Below are 19,634 nucleotides of genomic sequence, written 5' to 3' on the forward strand. Positions count from 1 at the left end.
GTACTGCGAGTGGATTCAAACCCCCTCGCATTGCGCTCTCTCCCTCCTGTTGCAGAAGCTCAGAGTTTAGCGATGCTGCAATGGAGGGGTTAGGTGATGAAACATGGATGGGGGGTTCAGAGCTCACTCCTGTGATGTTGGGGGGAGAGCAGTAACAGATGTGGGTGTCTTAGCAACATCCTAGCAACAAGGGAGGTTGGAGGGATACTATCTCTGGGAGTTTTTCTGCCATGATTCCTGGGGTATGTAAATGGCCTACACCTATAGCAAGGGCATTATCAAGCTTTAATCAAAACTGTGCAGTTTGTTTTTATTCACAGGCAGCTCTTACCTGCATAGGCATTTTTTTATTTTTTGCTAAAGGTGAACTAACCCTTTAAATTATAGTACAATTTGTATTGGACTTAGATTAAAATTTGAGTTTTGCTATTGTATCCATCAACTGCCCACACATGCTACAATATTACCATACAATCTACTAAGATTTTATGGAATCTAAAGTTGGGTGGGCTCATATCCAGTGTATTGATAAGATTTGAATGAGGTTGAATGAAGCAATGATCAGAAAAAATGTTTTTGGTAGGTATAATAAACAGAATTCACATTTAATGCAATCTGATTATACAATCTCTATTAGATATACTATCCACATTGTAATGCACAGCGTCATCTGACTGGATATAAATATTGCTTAGGTTTGTACTCTGCATAGTTATTGATTTATCTTACACAATGGTTATATAATCAAACTATATGGCGGAAAGCTTAATGCTGAACATACACGTTGCAATCTCATCTTTCAAGAACATTTTTTACTTCTTGGTTATAAATACAGTTTATTTTTGTAACATTTAAATTAGACATATTTTAAATCTTTTTTTTCTCTGGGCAATCGGGAACTAATGTAGGGATTGGCAGAGAGGGGTGGCAGACACTGAGGCCGCGTACACACGGGCGGACTGTTCGCTCAACTTTGTTCGTCAAACAGTTTGACAAACAGTCCGCTCAAAATTAGCATGAGCGGACTTGACCACACACAATGAACGAACAGTCCGCTGAAACCGTGCGCGATGACGTGAACGGCACGTACGACGGGACTAGAAAAACGACGTCCTATACACTGCAATGCAACCTTCGGCGTGTAAATTCTTTCTGAGCATGCGCGAGACTTAGTTTGACGAACAAGCCTACACACGAGCGGACTGTCCGCTCAAACCAAGTTTCAGCGGACAGTTTTACGGAAATTCCGAAAAACTTTGTTCGTCAGACTGTCCGCTGAAACTGTCCGCTGAAGCCCACACACGAGCGGACTGTCCGCTGAAACACTGTTCAGTGGACAAAGTTGAGCGAACAGTCCGCCCGTGTGTACACGGCCTGAGAGTTTGGAAAGGTAAATGAGTGTGGCAGCAGCAAACAATTTCTCCATAGCTTCCTTCTAACCCTCCCTGTTGCACATTTTCAGAAGGTACTAACCAGGTGCTAGCCCAGCTCTTATGTTGTATAACATAAGGAAATGATTCTGGACTGCTGCTCTTCCAATAATCCTTTTATTGAAGCTTCATATGACCAGTGGTTGACAGCTGGAGCAGGGAACAAAGAAGTAGATGCATTCCCCATGCAAATGTTAGCTAACATTTGCATAAAACATTTCTACCTGTTTGTCCCCTGCTCCATCTGTCATCCACTGGTCATATGAAGCTTCAATAAAAGGATTATTGCTAGTGCAGCCGTCTGGAATAATTTCCTTATGTTACAAGACCAGTCAACTGATCTCAAGTTTAGTGCTTACCCCATAAAGGCCCGCTATGTTGTCCCAGGGTTCTTTCCCAAGCTAGTGTATTAGCCGTTAGTCACACAGTCCCAGTCACTCTTCTCATTCAATGAAGAGTCCAGGGGTATCCTTTTATGGTGCTTTATTATAACTTGAATTTGGATGAGGTACAGGGTAACTGTGGGATACCCCAGTGTAGAAGAATAACAACTTGAGGACATTTCTCACTTTTCTCAAGCCTCCTAGCACAGTCCTTGGAGCAGCAAATGATGGACTGAACTGGACAGGAACACTATAAGAAAGCTCAACTTTAAAGCGGGATTCCACCCTAAAGTGGAACCTCCACTGATCGGAACCCCCCCCCCTCCGGTGTCACAATTGACACCTTTCAGGGGGGAGGGGGGTGGAGATACCTGTCAAAGACAGGTATTTTCAACCACTTCCGGGCATAGACTCCCACTGGAGTCTACGCCATTTCCTGCTCTGCCGCGCTGTCTGCTGGGACACACACGGGTCCCAGTGACAGCGCGGAGATCTCCTATTGCGCGGCGCGGCTCGCGCATGCTCAGTAGGGAACCGGGAAGTGAAGCCGATTCGCTTTACTTCCTGATTCCCTCACTTCGAATGGCGGCGGCAGCAGCCGAGGCCCGAGCGGTCGATCGGCCTCGGCTGCCGGCATCGCTGGAACCCGGGACAGGTGAGTGTCCATTTATTAAAAGTCAGCAGCTGTAGTATTTATAGCTGCTGGCTTTTAATATTTTTTTTTTTGGGCGGAATCCCTCTTTAAGCACAAGTTGACACTGCTGCAAGAGAGATAACAGCAGCACACAGTCCCTGGGCACTCACACACCGATCTGTACTCACAAATTTTCCTGAATATGTGGATGCCTCCTTACAATGTGAGACAGATACAGTATGTCTCCTGTGAACTCTTCAGATCATAGTCCCAGATAAATCTATCAGTCAGTTCCAGCAAAGTTCAGTAGAATAGGCCCCCCAGCTAACCAAAGCTGGGACCTGGATGAGCAGAAAAAAAACACAGCTTTATTGTCCAGAAGGGCAAAAGTCCTTCAGCCTGGGAACTTCTCCTAATAAACAGGAACCCTTCTCCTCTAGATCTCAAACTAGACCAAAATTGTATGCACTTTCCCAGTCACTTACTGGAAGTTCTCCACCAGGGATTGGCTGGGACCACATAAATATTCAGGCTGTAGATTTGACTCTTCCAGCCCACTACTTTCTAGAGGAGGACAGGAGAGAACACACATCAGACAGTTGCCATGACGGACACGTTTCAGAGGTGTGGCCTCCATTGTCAAGGTGACTTCTAACCTTGAGAACTCCTAAACATGTCACCATGGCAAATGTCTGATGTGCGTCCTCCTCTGGAAAGTAGTCCCAGCCAATCCCTGGGGGAGGACACCCAGTAAGTGACTGGGAAGGTGTATAAAGTTTTTGGTCTAGTTTGAGGTCTAGAGGAGATGGGTTCTTGTTCAGGAAGAGAAGTTCCCAAACTGCCTCTCCTGTCCTCACCTCCCTGGTGTTGCTAGTTCACTGAGAATGTGCGGCACCGGCTGGACCGAGCAGATGTGCATATCCCATGCGCATTAGGGTATGCTAGGATCCGAGCATCCAGGCAGAAGTTCTGAGACCCTCGGATGTTACAATCAGGACCAAGTAGAATAGCCAGATAACATTGATGTGCCTTTTTATTTAATGTGAGTGTATTGTTTAAAGTCTTTTTATTGAATTAACGTAATAAGGCTGTGTCACACTAGGGCGGATGTACAGTCTCTCTCGACCTCTATATATGGCTGCCCACGATTTAAGAATTACTTTACAAATTGGCATCTGCTATATTGTATTGTTCACAATGTAGACTATGTTTTATTTTTCAGCAGTGACATCATTCTTAATTGTCATTATTGGAACATATTTTTGCGCAGGCACAGCATTCATCATTAATCACAGGTACTCCGTAGATCTCAATTTCACAAAATGTGATATATCCTGTTTTTCCAGGTAGGATGACATTTACATATCGGCCTTTCATATCGAAGCAGTGGAAGGTTTCAGTGGCACCCTGTGGAATGGATGTAATCTGAGCACATCTAGGCCAAAAGAAAAAGCGCATAAACAAAAAGAATGTGGAATTTTGGAGATTATGTATAATAGGAAATATATATAAAAAAAAAAGAAGATGAAGAAACAGGGCAAACAATTCAGGCTATTAAATGTGGAGATGCACAAGGGCAAGAAAACTATGAAAGAAAATAAGGAAAGTAGAGGAGAAGGGGAGAGAAAAGTGGAGAGAGAGAGAAGTATGGTAAATGAGAGGAGAGGAAGAAAGGAGGGGAAAAGGAGGAGAATAGGAAAAAAGAAGAGAGGAGAATGTTAAAATGGAGGAATAAAGGACAATATGAGAGAAAAAGGAGAAGAATATAATAGAAGAAGAAAGAATATGAGAGCAAAAGACAAGAGGAGAAAAAAGAAGAAGAAGAAAATATGAATGGAGAAAAGAAAATGGAAGAAGAGAGGAATATGAGAGGGGAGGTAAAAAGGAACAGACGAGAGGGAAAAGGAAATATAAGAGGAGACTTAAAGAGAAGACATCAGAGGATAAAAAAGGAGAAAGAATATGAATGGATAGGATAATAAGGAGGAGAGAAAAATGAGAGGAGATTATAAGAGGATAACATAGGAGAAGTGGTAAAAAGAAGAGGAGAATATGAGCTGAATAGAAAGAGGTGAGGAGAACATTAGGGGAGAGGAAAAGAGAAAAGAAAGAGAGGAGATGACAATATAAGATATGCAATAGAGAGGATATTGCAGTATTAAAGAACAGGGGACTATAAAAGGGAGAAGAAGTGGGAAGCATATGAGAGGAGAGGAAATGAGAAGATAATTTGAAAGAAGAGAATATAAGAAGAGAGGAGATGAAAAGGGGAGAATATGAAAGAAAAAGAAAAAATAGAAAGAATATGAGTAGAAACGAGTATTAGGGGAAAGGAAAAAAAGAAAGAATACAACCGGAAAGGAAAAAAAAGAGAATTCTAGGGATAAGGAATGTGAGAGAAGAGGGCAACATGAGAGGTGTGCTGCCCCAACAGGGCACAGAATTTATATAGATTGTTTTCCTAACCATTTTCTATGGACATTTACATTTAGTCCACATGCTGCCATCTAGTGATCTTTTGTTGTAATGCACTTGTTTTCTTATGTTCTTTTTCCCTGATGTTATGACACACTTCCTTTATATGTAATGCTCCACCCTTCTTCCTGTGTTTTTGTACTTCCTGTGTGATGGATACAGCTTACAAGCCACATGTAGCAGGGGACATGTATTCTGCATTGTAAGCTACCGACAATATCATCTTTTGACTGCATAAATACCACAACTAGGGATGAGCCGAACACCCCCCGAACGAACTTTAGAACCCCATTGGGACTCGAACGTTCGAAATGAAAAGTGCTAATTTTAACGGCTAATATGCAAGATACTGTCCTAAAAAGGGTTTGGGGACCTGGCTCCTGCCCCAGGGGACATGGGTCAATGCCTAAAATGTTTTTAAAAATGTCCGTTTTGGCGGGAGCACTGATTTTAATGACGATTAAAGTGAAAAAAAAAGTGAAATATTCCTTTAAATATGGTGCCTGGGGGGTGTCTGTAGTATGCCTGTGAAGTGCCACGTGTTTCCCGTGTTTAGAACAGTCCCTGCACAAAATGACATTAAACGGAAATAACACCATTTAAAACTGCTTGCGGTTTTAATGTTATATCTGGTTCCTGAAATATGGTTGAAAATCATTGAGAAAAATGGCATGGGTAGCCCTCCCTGCCCATTACCAGCCCCTTTAGGTCTTGTACGCATATTAAGGGGAACCCCATACCCATATTAAAAAAAGGAAATGCGTGTGACCCCCAGGCCCTATATACTCAGAACAGCAGTATACAGGCGGTGCAAACAAGACAGGGACTGTGTAGGTTTGTTGTGTTAAGTTGAATCTGTTTGTAATTTTCAACTGGTACATTTTTAAAGTGTAGCTCCAGTCAAAAAAACGATTTTTAAGCTTTTTGGAAAACATAGGGAAGGGTTATCACCCCTGTATAATTTGTTTTGTCGTCCATCTTTTTTCATCTCACTTGCTGTTGTCTCCTTCCGTTTGCAAGTAGGAGATGTTTGTAAATTGGATGTTTGAAAGTAGGGGCCTGCCCTATATGCTCTGCAGAAATGGCAGAACAAGGTGTTGGTTTTGCCACAAATTGTAAGCCCTCAAAGTGACTCTTGGTGGGCGCTGGAGCGCCCTGCTGTGAACGATTATATCAAGAATTGTAATTACATGCCATTGTTGAACAGTGGTAGAAAAATTGACCTTTGGTGGTTGTGGTGCTGGTGCCACAACACTATAAGTCCTCACCGTTACTCTGGGTGGGCACAGGAAGGGGCCCTCCTGTGAAATATTATATCAAGAATTGTAATTACATGTCCCTGTTAAACAGGGGCAGAAAAATTTGGCCTTAGGCACTGCTGCTGGTGCCACCACACTGCAACCTCTCCCATATACTCTAGTTTTATTGCAGGAATTAGCCCTGCTGCAAAGCATTGCATCAAAAATTGTATTTAAACGCCCCTGTTAAACAGGGGCAGAAAAATTGGGCCTTAGGCACTGGTGCTGGTGCCACCACACTGCAACCTCTGCCATATACTCTAGTTTTATTGCAGGAATTAGCCCTGCTGCAAAGCATTGCATCAAAAATTGTAATTAAACGCCCCTGTTAAACAGGGGCAGAAAAATTGGGCCTTAGGCACTGGTGCTGGTGCCGCCACACTGCAACCTCTGCCATATACTCTAGTTTTATTGCAGGAATTAGCCCTGCTGCAAAGCATTGCATCAAAAATTGTAATTAAACGCCCCTGTTAAACAGGGGCAGAAAAATTGGGCCTTAGGCACTGGTGCTGGTGCCACCACACTGCAACCTCTGCCATTTTCTCTAGTTTTATTGCAGGAATTAGCCCTGCTGCAAAGCATTGCATCAAAAATTGTAATTAAACGCCCCTGTTAAACAGGGGCAGAAAAATTGGGCCTTAGGCACTGGTGTTGGTGCCACCACACTGCAACCTCTGCCATATACTCTAGTTTTATTGCAGGAATTAGCCCTGCTGCAAAGCATTGCATCAAAAATTGTAATTAAACGCCCCTGTTAAACAGGGGCAGAAAAATTGGGCCTTAGGCACTGGTGCTGGTGCCACCACACTGCAACCTCTCCCATATACTCTTGTTTGATTGCAGGAATTAGCCCTGCTGTAAAGCATTGCATCAAAAATTGTACTTAAACGCCCCTGTTAAACAGGGGCAGAAAAATTGGGCTGATGGCATCAACCAGAACCAGAAATGTTCTTCCAACATATCAGCGGAGGAGGAAGAGGATAGATAATCAACATAACAGGACCGTCACTTAGCATCAGCATAGGCAGTCTTGAAGGATGTGATATTTCAAAAAAAATGATTCTGTTACATCAGCTTCAGGTGCTTGGTAGCTGTGGGTGATCCAAGACTGATTCATTTTGATGAAGGTCAGTCGATCAACTGATTCGGTGGACAGGCGCACCCTGTGATCGGTAACAAAGCCACCAGCAGCACTGAAGGTGCGTTCCGAAAGAACGCTGGATGCAGGACAGGCCAGTAGCTCAATTGCATACTGTGCAAGCTCTGGCCAGTGATCCATCCTCAAGACCCAGTAAGCCAGAGGATTTTCGGTGGGAAAGGTGTCCAAGTCTGACCTTGCCCCTAGGTATTCCTGCACCATGTAAATCAGACGCTGGCGATGGGTGCTGGAACCGATCATACCTTGGGGCTGCGGACTAAAAAATTGTCTGAAAGCATCAGTCAGACGGCCACCTTCTCCACCACTCCTTCTGACCGATGCCTCAGCAACACGTTGTCCAGGACCAGGAGTTTGTAACCTCCCAGTCTCTGGGAACGCGTTGCACAGACCTTTCTGCAAGGCCTCCTGGAGATGTCTCATCCTCTGCTCCCTCTGCGATGGCAAGATAAGGTCGGCAACCTTACCCTTGTACCGTGGATCAAGGAGAGTGGCCAGCCAGTAATGGTCCCTCTCCTTGATCCGAAGAATACGAGGATCCTTCTGCAGGCTTTGCAGGATCAGGGAGGCCATGCAGCGTAGGTTAGCTGAGGCATGTGGATGGCTGGGAGTGAACTTCTTTCGCCAGTCCAGCAGCTGGGGCAGGGACATTTGCCTGCTATAATCGGACGTGGGTGTACCGCTAGCAGAGTTCCCAGGAGCACTTGGCTGTGACACACCTAATTCTACACCTTCATTCCTCTCAGAGCAGGTTTCAGAGAGAACTGAAGGTCTAGTGGGGTTGGAGATGCCAGCTGATGAGGAGCAAGGAGAGGTCCGCTTTGTTCTTTGGTGTGGGTCTTTGAGGTACGCTTGCCAACGAGCTGCATGGCAGGTCAACATATGTCTGGTCAAGCATGTGGTGCCCAAGCGGCTGATCTTTTGGCCACGTGAGATACGCTTGAGACATATGTTGCAAATAGCAGCGGTGCGATCTGATGCACTCGTCTCAAAAAAAGCCCACACCAAAGAACTTTTAGAATAATGCGCAGAGGCAGCGCTCTGCACAGGCGGAGCTCTGCGGTGTGATTCAGTCGGTGTGCTGCCCCTAAGCTGGCCCCCGGAGGGCATCCTGCCTCGTTGGACATGTGCCTCCTCCTCCTCCTCCTCCTCTCTCCTTCCAGGCACCCACGTGGAGTCAGTGCCCTCATCATCCCCTCCCTCTTCATCGCTGTAGCAAACCTGGCAGTATGCTGCAGCTTGTGGAACATGACTGCCAGATTGCTGTCCTTCTTGAGCATCCCCTCTCTGCGCTCACGCTACGTCCTTCCTCTAGCTGAGTGTCATCATCAGAGCCCACAAAACACTGGGCATCCTCCTGGAGCATGTACCCAACACTGTGCTCAAAGAGTTCAGGAGACTCCTCAGGAGGACGTGGTGGGTCTAGGGAAGGAGTCACTGATGATGACATTGAGAGGAGGGAAGACGATGCGTTGGCAGCTGCTTTGCTACTACCCTGAGACTGGGTGAGAGAGGATGAGGAGGATGAAGAGGGCTTGGTCATTAACTCTACCAAGTCGTTTGTATGTTGCGGTTCAACATGTCCAGCTGCCGAAAAGAAGGACAAGCGTGTCCCATGGCCACGTGCTGATGACAATGCACCGCGTCCACGACCAGCACTGTTGTCTCTAGACACAGAGCCTGCTTGCCCTCTTTTATCGGCTTGCGCCTGTCTGCCTCTCCTTGCTGGCCTTCCAGACATGGTAATGGCCTGAAGGGAGTTGGGTAAAAAAGCAGTTGGGTAGTGTATATTGTGCTAGAGGCACACAACACCCACTAACTCCTGCAGATGCCTTTATTATAGAACACCAGAGATAAAGGGGTATATACAGATGTATACTGTGCTGTGCTGGAGGCACACACAACTTCCAATAACTCCTGCAGATGGCAAGTGGGCTCAAATAGAGAACAGCTATGTAGGTGGATATAGCGGTATGTACTGGGTACAGAGCACGCAGACAGCACGCACTATCTCCTAACACTACTGACTGCAAGCTCTATTATAAAAGATAGATCACTAGCTATATAGGTGAGGTGAATATAGCGGTGTATACTGCGGTCAGGGCACGCAGACAACAACCACTACACAACAGCAAGATCGAAAATCGTCCGAAAACGATCGGTGTGTACTGTGTTGAAGGTACACAGAACACCCACTAACTGCTGCAGATGCCTTTATTATAGAACACCAGAGATAAAGGGGTATATACAGATGTATACTGTGCTGTGCTGGAGGCACACACAACTTCCAATAACTCCTGCAGATGGCAAGTGGGCTCAAATAGAGAACAGCTATCTAGGTGGATATAGCGGTATGTACTGGGTACAGAGCACGCAGACAGCATCTCCTAACACTACTGACTGCAAGCTCTATTATAAAAGATAGATCACTAGCTATATAGGTGAGGTGAATATAGCGGTGTATACTGCGGTCAGGGCACGCAGACAATAACCACTACACAACAGCAAGATCGAAAATCGGCCGAAAACGATCGGTGTGTACTGTGTTGAAGGTACACAGAACACCCACTGCTTCAGACGCCAACACACTACACAAGGCCGCCGCGCTGGCGGCCTTATATAGTGTGGGGCGTGCACTACACAGCCTGAGCTATGATTGGCCACAGGCATCCTGCCTGTGGCCAATCATGGCTCTCCTCGCTGCTGGCGCTGCGATTGGCCAAGCATGCGGGGTCACAGTGCATGCTTGGCCAATCATGAGCCAGCAATGCACTGCGCCATCGCAGTGCATTGTGGGCCGTGAGCGCCACACGAATTTGGCGCGAACGGACCAAAATGTTCGGACTTCGCCGAACGGACGAACAGCCAATGTTCGAGTCGAACGTACGTTCGACTCGAACACGAAGCTCATCCCTAACCACAACCTATTCATCTGTTTGTATCCTGTCATCTGCTGTAACCTGATGTTCAGAATAAAAACACCTTTGTGTATGGCATCAGTATTTGGTGAGTTCAAGCTATCTGATGAAGATTGTCCTCAGTGATTATATCTTATACAGGCCAGGCATAGAGGTCTCACAAGGGATAAATCGCTTCACAACAATCGGAGTCAGAATAAGAGGAGTGAAACATAAGAGGAATGATGGGAGAGGAAAAAAGAAGAAGAAGAATATGAGGAGCAGGAAAGAAGAAAAGAACAGGAGAGGGCTTGGTATACTGTGAGAATAGCAGAAGAGAGGTAATGAGAAAAGAAGGGAAATGAGAGAAGAGGAATGACTTACCTCAAATTGTTATTTCCATTATTGGCCAGAGAGTCTCCAATAAGAATTTCTGCTCCATTTAGATAGTCTGCACAGCAGTCTCCTCTACTGGTTATCATTATATGGGATATTTTATGGCTCACCAATAAATCCACCCTCCACCAAGGTGACGGTTGGCTTTTGCTGGAAAAACAGGAACCATGCTTATATTCTGAGTCCAAATTTCCATCAATGACATTTGTTGCTGTGCTTAAAGTTTCATAATTTGTAGACTGAGTTGCACGGCCTTGAAGGGCCACGTTTTTGTCTGGTTGAGAAGATTGAATAAGATTAGATTATATTTGCCAAACCTTGTTTTTTCAATTAATAAAATACAGCATTTGTAACTGTTATTTAAATCCAGTGCATACTTTTAGATAATATGGAAATCTGAAAAGTTGAATTTAAACCGTAAAACAAAGGCAAGATTGATAATTTAAAGTATGGACCAACCTGCTTTAAAAGTCAATAATTCCTTTCCTGACGGCTCCATGTCAGCACAGCTGGGTACAGGACTTGCCCCTGTTATGCTTCCAGGACCATAACTCAAGTTTGAGCCCACCTGCAGTCTCTGTGTTACTCTTTTTTCCTCCTATGTGCAGGGCCCAGGTGTGCACCTCTAACTGGCCGGTCTAAAGGGCTGGCCGTCCATCCATGCATGTGGGTTTAGAATGGACATAGTCCCTGGTGTCTCAGCTACATAGCCCATAATCCTGGGAGCCCCCCTGCTGGTCCTTGGGGTGGCTTTTATCATTGCTAACAGCCTTGTCTGGGGTCCGCTGGGTTCCATGTGAAGTGGGCAGTGGTGTTAGCAGAGTCTCTCCTAGGCACGCACACCCACACTGTGTCGGTGTTTACAGGCAGATGGCAGAGGTTGAATGAGCTCAATTTCAAAATGCTTTGTACCAAATGAATGCTGCATTGCAAGGTATTGTTGTATTGTTGTGCCTTGCTCCCTGCAACAACTGTGCATACCCTGAGCTCCCCACAGAGGGTATTATTATTATTATACAGGATGTATATAGCGAAAATAGTTTACGCAGTGCTTTACAATATAAAAAGGAGAAAATACAGTTATAATACAATAAAATACAAGAGAATTAAGAGGGCCCTGCTCAGAAGAGCTTACAATCTAATAGGGTGGGGCAGGTGGTACAAAAGGTTGTAACAGTGGGGAATGAGCTGATGGAAGTGGTAAAAGATTAGTTGGAGACATGATATACTTCCCTGAAGAGATGAGTTTTCAAGGATTGCCTGAAGGTAGCAAGAGTAGGGGATAGCTGGACAGGTTGAGTTTGTGAGTTCCAGAGGATGGGAGAGGCTCTGGAGAAATCCTGAAGAAAAGCATGGGAGGAGGAGACGAGAGAGCTTGAGAGTAGGAGGTCTTGAGAAGAGTGGAGAGGACGATTTGGGTGATATTTGGAGACAAAATTGGTGATGTAGCTTGGGACAGAGTTGTGAATGGCTTTGTACGTTGTGGTTAGTATTTTGAATTTAATTTGCTGGGTGATTGGGAGACAGTGTAGGGATTGGAGGAGAGGATTGGCAGACACTGAGCGATTGGTAAGGTGGAAAAGTCTGGCAGCAGCATTCCCTAAAGTGGAAGGCCCACTCATCGGAGCCCTCCCCGCCTCTGGTGCCACAATTGGCACCTTTCAGGGGGGAGGGGGGTGCAGATACCTGTATAATCCAGGTATCTGCACCCATTTCTGGGACAAGCTAGCCCCCCGTTGTGTTCTTGGAAACACACAGTTCCCAGGACACAGCGGAGACCAGTGGAGACGCACAGTAGGGAACCGGCAGTGAAGCCGCAATGCTTCGCTTCCCAATTCCCTGACAGAGGATGGCGGCGGGGGCAGCCAAGAGACGAGTGATTGCTTGTCATCTTCTGCCAACATCGCTGGACCCTGGGACAGGTAAGTGTTCATTTATTAAGAGTCAGCAGCTGCAGTATTTGTAGCTGCTGACTTTCAATTTTTTTTTTTTTTAAGGTGCAGCTCCTCTTGAAGAGGGGATAGCCTATGGAGAGGCAGCCCAATGAGAAGGGAGTTGCAATAGTCAAGGTGAGAGATAACAAGGGGGTGAATGAGGAGCTTGGTGGTTTCATTTGTTAAAAAGGGGCAAATTTCAGAGATGTTACAGAGGTGAATTCTACAAACTTTTGACAACGATTGGACTTGAGGCTGAAATGACAAATCATAGTCTAGGATTACACCTAGTACCCTGGTGTGAGCGGAGGGATTGATAGTTGCATTGTTGATTTTGATGGAAAAGTCGGGGGGGGGGGGGATATTATTAGCTCAGTTTTAGAGAGATTTAGTTTAAGGAAGTGGTGTGACATCCATGCTGATATGTCAGTTAGTAATAGACATGGGAACCGTCAATATATTTGTTTTGTTTCGTTCTGTTACGGTTCATATTAGAATTAATTCGTACTTGGTAATTCGTGTCCGAAATTCAATTTCAATTTGTACGAAATACAAATTGTCGTTAGGTTTGTTAACTTGTACGAACGTTCTTTACGATGAATTTAAAGGCAAAAATATATATACCTCAATATGACAGTCGATGCTGATGGAAGTTTGGTTTTTATCCCCTGCTGTGCTCGGTATGTCAGCACAGCACAGGCATGGTGGAAGCCCCTCATAATGAGCACAGCAGGGGTACAGCCCCAGGAGAAAGTCAGCATAGCACAGGGATGGTGGGAGCCCCTCATAATAAGCATAATGAGTCCTCGACGACGACTGATCAGAAATTGGTAAACAAAAGTACGTATTTCGTACAAAATTCGGACGCATGGCAATTGGTATTTTGGATCCTTTCGGATTCATACGAAACTAATCGCACATGTCTAGTTAGTAATGGAGAGGAGACTGAATGAGTGAGGTGAGGAGTAAACAGATAGATTTGCCTGTCATCATCATATAAGTGGTATTGAAAGTGACCAAGAGAGGAGGTGTAGATAGAGAAGAGAAGGGGTCCAAGAACAGAGCCTTGGGCGACCCCCACAGAAAGGGGCAATGGAGAGGAGGAGACAGAGTTGTAGGTGACACTGAAGAAGCGCTGTGATAGGTAGGCAGAGAACCAGAATAGAGCAGAATCTTGGAGGCTGAGGGACTGTAGTTTGCTGGGAAGGAGCGGGTGGTCAACAGTATCAAAGGCTGCAGAGAGGTCAAGTAGTAGGAGTATGGAGTACTTTTAGTTTTAGCAGTTAGTAAATCGTTAATGAGTTTTAGTAAGGCAGTTTCCGTGGAGTGCAGCACTTCTTGATGATGCATGCTGGAATTCGAAATGCATAGAAGCTAGGTCTGACATGCACTTTACGTCACTTATGCTGGGGGGGCTTCCTAATGCATAGCATATGCTGCTAGTCAGGTAGCCTGTCTGAATGGACTTCCACCACACTAGGTATTTTTGATATACTGATGCATTCCCCTGCTGGAAATATTGTAAGTGATAATTTTTTAAAAATAAACAAATGATACTACACTATATTTGCCTTCCCTGGCTCTTTTTGGTGGAGCTTGATTTTCAGATGTAGGAGATTGGAGCGGAGGATAGATAATAAAGATTTGATCTGGCTGTTCCCGAGCTCATTCGACCAAGTTCACCATACATGTGAACGATTGATTGGAAAAAGATCGTTGAATGGTTTCCAGGATTCAAGGAGGTACTTCATGTGTTATGGCCACTTGCTGGCCAGGACCATCTAGTGAGTGCAATTTGTTGTCACTTTGGGTGAAAAGTCACAATTATTATTTGGAACACTGATTTAATTTCTCACATGGTGTTGGAGTGGAATCATCTCTAAAGAATTTTGGAACTGTTTTGAACTTTTTATGATATATTTGTTTTAGCAATCATAAATATATTAATATAATATCTTTCTTTGAAGTATTTGTGCACACATATAAAGTCATTCACTAATATACGTTTATACATGGTTTGTATGCATACATACTATTTGTATAAATCACTTTTTGTATTTTTAAATGATTGTATTGGGAGCGCCCTTTATCACAGTATTCATTCCTTAATAGTCTTCACTAATTTCAGGTGTAGCAATCCTTCTTTCCCTTTTGTTTCATTATTGGTGCCAGTTCCATTTATCTATAATGTAGCCCGCTATTGCCTGTTGAAGTATAGGACATCTGTGGTGGACTGGGGTTTATATGGTCACATAAAAGACAAAACAGACACCCCAAAGTACATATTTATTTCTTTTTATTTCTAAGCAAATAAATACCATCCTGCTATTCTATCAACATCCAGTAGATAGCAGAGGCAGAGAAGGTACACAAGCAGAGTCTATATAAGACCACGTACCATGTGACTGAAATGAAACTACTTCAAGCCATAAAGATGAGTGGTCATATTTGATACTGTTTGTGTAATTCTTTGCAGGTATGTACTTTAAATAGTTTCTAATCCATGTTAAACTGTGATAGATAGATTCCTAAACATCTTGAGCAGATGCAGGAAAAGTTTCAGCAGATTTTATGCAATAGTTTTGCTGTAATTAGAAGTTCAGAACAGAATGTGTGAGGAACAGTGAAAAGGGCACAAAAGCATAAAAATACTGTATTAGTCAGAACAAATGTTTATTGTAAGCACTAAACTGTTATACATAGGTATATTTAAACCTGGTTTATGCAAAGTTACATAAAATTAGAAAGCACATGTTGAAAAAACAATATTAAATGGGTAAAAAAAAAACTATTGTACTGGAAAGCTTAAGCATTACTTCATACAGACATGCAATGTGCACCATCTAGTGGTCAAAAAAGAGAACTACTGAAAGAATAATATCTGTATTTATAGCAATACAATGCCAGTATTATTATTATTGCACAGCAAAAGTGTTCCAGAGAGATAAAGATAATTATCTATAATACTGAATAAAAGGAAAAATTTTGTTTATTAAAATATAATAATGTTCATTGTTGTAACTATGTTTTAAAGTATTTCAGTCACAATCTGTATTATATTATGTTAACGGTTATAAACATGTGACTATAAAAATGTAATATATGTATTGCTATGTAAAAGTGAAACTACTTCAAGCCATGAAGATGAGTGGTCATATCTAATACTGTTTGTGTAATTCTTTGCAGTTCCCGCCGAGCTGATCACATTACCTCATCGCGTCTACAATCACCGGCTCTCTTAACCACTTCAATACAGGGCACCATACAAACACCTTCCTGCCCAGACCAAGTTTGAGCTTTCAGTGCTGTCGCACTTTGAATGACAATTGCGCGGTCATGCTACACTCTACCCAAATGACATTTTTATCATTTTTTCCCCACAAATAGAGCTTTCTTTTGGTGGTATTTGATCACCTCTACGGTTTTTATTTTTTGCGCTACAAATCAAAAAATACAGAAAATTTTGAAAAAAAAATATGTTTTTTTTGTTTCAGTTTCAAAACTTTGTAAATAAGTACGTTTTCTCCTTCACTGATGGGCACTGATGGGGCTACACTGATGGGCACTGATAAGGCGGCACTGATGGGCACCAATTATGTGGCACCAATTATGTGGCACCAATGAAGTGGCACCGATGAGGTGGCATTGATGGACACTGATATGTGGCACTGATAGGTGGAACTGATGGGCACTGATAGGCGGCACTGATGGGTGGCACTGATGGGCGACACAGATGGGCACTGATAGGTGGCACAAATTGGCACTGATAGCTGGCACAAATTGGCACTGATAGCTGGCACGGATGGGCCTGGATGGGCAGCACAGATGGGCATGGATAGGCGGCACAGATGGGCATGGGTGGGCACTGATAGGTGGCACTGATAGGCGGCACAGGTGGGCACTGATAGGCGGCACAGGTGGGCACTCATAGGCGGCATTGTATTATGTTATATTGTACTAATGGATGCCAATCAGTGCCAAACAATAATGCATGCCAATCAGTGATGCCCATTGTGGGCACTGATTGGCATCCATTATGGGCACTGATTGGCATCCATTGTGGCACTGACTGGCATCCCTGGTGGTCTAGGGAGGATTACCTTTTGCTGGGCATCCCTGGTGGTCTGGTGGCATCCCTGGTGCTCCAGTGTGGGAATCCTCGGGGGGGCTGTGCTGATAATCGATCAGCACAGACCCCCCTGTCAGAGGAGCAGCCGATCGGCTCTCCTCTACTCGCGTCTGACAGACGCGAGTGAGGAAAAGCCGATCACTGGCTCTTCCTATTTACACTGTGATCAGCCATGATTGGACACGGCTGATCACGTGGTAAAGAGTCTCCGTAGGAGACTCTTTACCGAGAACGTAGTTGACGGGTGTCAAACTGACACCCCGCAACAACGATCGCCGCGATGCGCGCCCCCGGGGGCGTGCAGCGGCTCATAATCCTGATGACGTCATATGACGTTCGATCAGGATTATGCAACCACTTTGCCACCGTCAGTTGCCTATAGGGCGGGCGGCAAGTGGTTAATTTATATTTTGAGACCAGTAACACATCCTTCTTAATGTCTATGTGCTCTTCAGTTTTTCACCCCCCCAAGAAAAAAGTGAGAAGCATGCTTTTATGATGTCTACATTTCCCTTGGGTGGTTTGTGTGCATTGAAGAACAAATTCTGTTGCAAATTCCTACTTTTTTTTTTTTTTACTGTTCTGAACAAAATGTTTTCATTATGTCTTGAGTCCTGTCAGGACAAGGTTTGGTTCATTAACTACCTGGTAAATTAGGGCTGTGGATGGAAGCTTCATCCTCATCTGGCAGTAGTTATCCTTTTGGGTTTGTTACTAAGCAAACTTTTTTATACTGCATTTAATTATTTTTGTGGGTTGCTTTGTTTTGGCAGGCAAAACCCTGTGAAAACGTTATCTATTTTGGCAATGAGCAGTCTCAGAGCTTTCCCAAACAAAACAGCTCTTTTCAAAAAAGAAAATGTGGATGAACATGAGTGTATGAATCTTGCTTTGTTAAAACAACCAGAGATGAGGATGATGTCACATTAATTAAATAAGTGGACAGTACACTCCAAAAGAGTGTTTCCCCTCACCCTCTGAAGGGGTTATATGTTCTAACAATGTGCAGTCTCATAACCTTCCCAGGCAAAACAGCCTCTTCAGACTCTCCAAAGAGGAAGATGCAGAGGAACATGACTGTTTGGATCTTGCTTTGTTCAAGCTACCAGAGATGAGGACGAAGATACGGAACAGGTTGTTACATTCATTACACAAGTGGCCAATACACTCAAAAGGAGTTATTTCCACTTACCTTGCCAAGGGGTTTTTAGGTTATGGCAATGAGCAGTTTCATAGCCTTCCCAGGCAAAACAACTCTCTTCAGACTCTATAAAGAGGAAGGATGTGGATGGGCACGACTGTATCCAGCTGGTTCAAGCAGCCAGGGATGACACCTAAAATGATGTCACATTCAATAAGCACGTTGTCAATACAATTTAAAGGAGTATTTCCCGCTCACCCTTTGAAAGGTTTATCTGTTCCGGCAATGAGTCGCCTAGCCATACCAGGTGAAACAGCCCTCTTCAGAGTTTCCAAAGAGGGCAATGCGGATGGACATGACTGCATGAATACTTCTTTGGTCAAGCAGCCAAGGATAAGACACCTAACAGATTGTCACTTTAATGCTGTGTACACACGATCGGAATTCTGGCCGGAAAAAGACCGATGAGAGCTTTTCATCGGAAAGTGCGACCGTGTGTATGCTCCATCGGAATTTAGCTGTCTGAATTTCCGCCAGCCAAAAATTGATAGCATGTTCTCAATTTTCCAGACGGAAAAACTTTCTATCGGAAATTACGATCGCGTGTATGCAATTCCGACACGCCAAAAATCACACATGTGCAGATTCAACTACGAGACAGAAGCTATTGGCTACTGAACCTCCTTTGTCTAGTCCCGTCGTACATGTTGTAGTTCACCGCCTTATAAACGATCGGAATTCGGTGTGACCCTGTGTAGGCAAGACAGCTTGTGCGAAATTCCATTGGAATTCCGTCGGGAAAACCATCAGAGCTTTTTCTGATGAGAATTCCGATCGTGTGTACGCGGCATAAAGGAGTGTTTCCATTCACCCTGTAAAATGGGTTATCTATTCTATCAAAGAGCAGTCTCCTAGCCTTCCAGGCAAACAGTCTTTTTCAGACTCTTCCAAAAAAGAAGATACAGATGAGCATAGTTACAAAGTTAGTAAGGTTGAATAAAGACACCAGTCCATCCAGTTCAACCTGAGTTACTGAGTGTCTACAATTGTCCCTATCCCTGTACGTTGCACACTTACATCAGTCCCTACCCTCAAGGAGCCCACAATCCAAGGTCCCCACTCATATACTAGGGCCAGTTTTGGACAGAAGCCAATTAACCTACCTGCGTGTCTTTGGAGTGTGGGAGGAAACCCACACAGACACAGGGAGAACATGCAAACTCCAGGCAGGATGTGTCCTAGTTGGGATTCAAACCAGTGGCCCTTTTTACTGCTAGGCGAGAGTGCTAACCACTACACCACTGTGTCGCCCAATAAACTGTATATTCAGCATGACTGTATAAGACCTGCTGGTTCAATTAGCCAGGGATAAAAATGTCAACACCTAAAAGCCTGTCACATTCATTGAAACATGGTCACTACATTCTAAAGGAGTTGCTTCCACTCGCTCTGTGAAGGGTAGGGATGAGCTTCGATTTTTTCAGCTTTAGAATTTGCCGCAAACACCCCAAATTGTTCGCCTGTTCACCGAACAGCGAACAATTTGGGGTGTTCGCAGCAAATTCGAAAAGCCGTGCAACACCCTGTAAAAGTCTATGGGAGAAATCTAAAGTGCTAATTTTAAATAAATTGTCATAAAAAGTGTTTGGGGACCTGGGTCCTGCCCTAGGGGACATGTATCAATTTAAAAAAAGTTTTAAAAACGGCTTTTTTTTTGGAGCAGTGATTTTAATAATGCTTAAAGTGAAACAATAAAAGTAC

The 19,634-nt window shown here is 44.1% G+C and overlaps 1 protein-coding gene across 7 annotated transcripts in view; it reads right to left on the minus strand.

The window, feature by feature from the left end:
- Nucleotides 1-589: 589 nt before the first annotated feature.
- LOC143989154 (fucolectin-like) overlaps nucleotides 590-19,634 on the minus strand; it is a 47,210-nt gene continuing 28,165 nt past the window's right edge. For all 7 annotated transcript variants that reach the window (XM_077489181.1, XM_077489186.1, XM_077489185.1 and 4 more), the window contains 2 exons: nucleotides 10,658-10,943; nucleotides 590-3,882 (listed from right to left, as the gene is read on the minus strand). In XM_077489181.1, the coding sequence (XP_077345307.1) occupies nucleotides 3,684-3,882; nucleotides 10,658-10,943 (485 nt within the window). In that variant the 3' untranslated portion in view covers nucleotides 590-3,683. The remainder of the gene's footprint in view (nucleotides 3,883-10,657; nucleotides 10,944-19,634) is intronic.

Source organism: Lithobates pipiens, unplaced genomic scaffold (assembly GCF_037356315.1).
Source record: "Lithobates pipiens isolate NorthernLeopardFrog02 unplaced genomic scaffold, aLitPip1_a1.2 Scaffold_18, whole genome shotgun sequence".
NCBI lineage: Eukaryota > Metazoa > Chordata > Amphibia > Anura > Ranidae > Lithobates > Lithobates pipiens.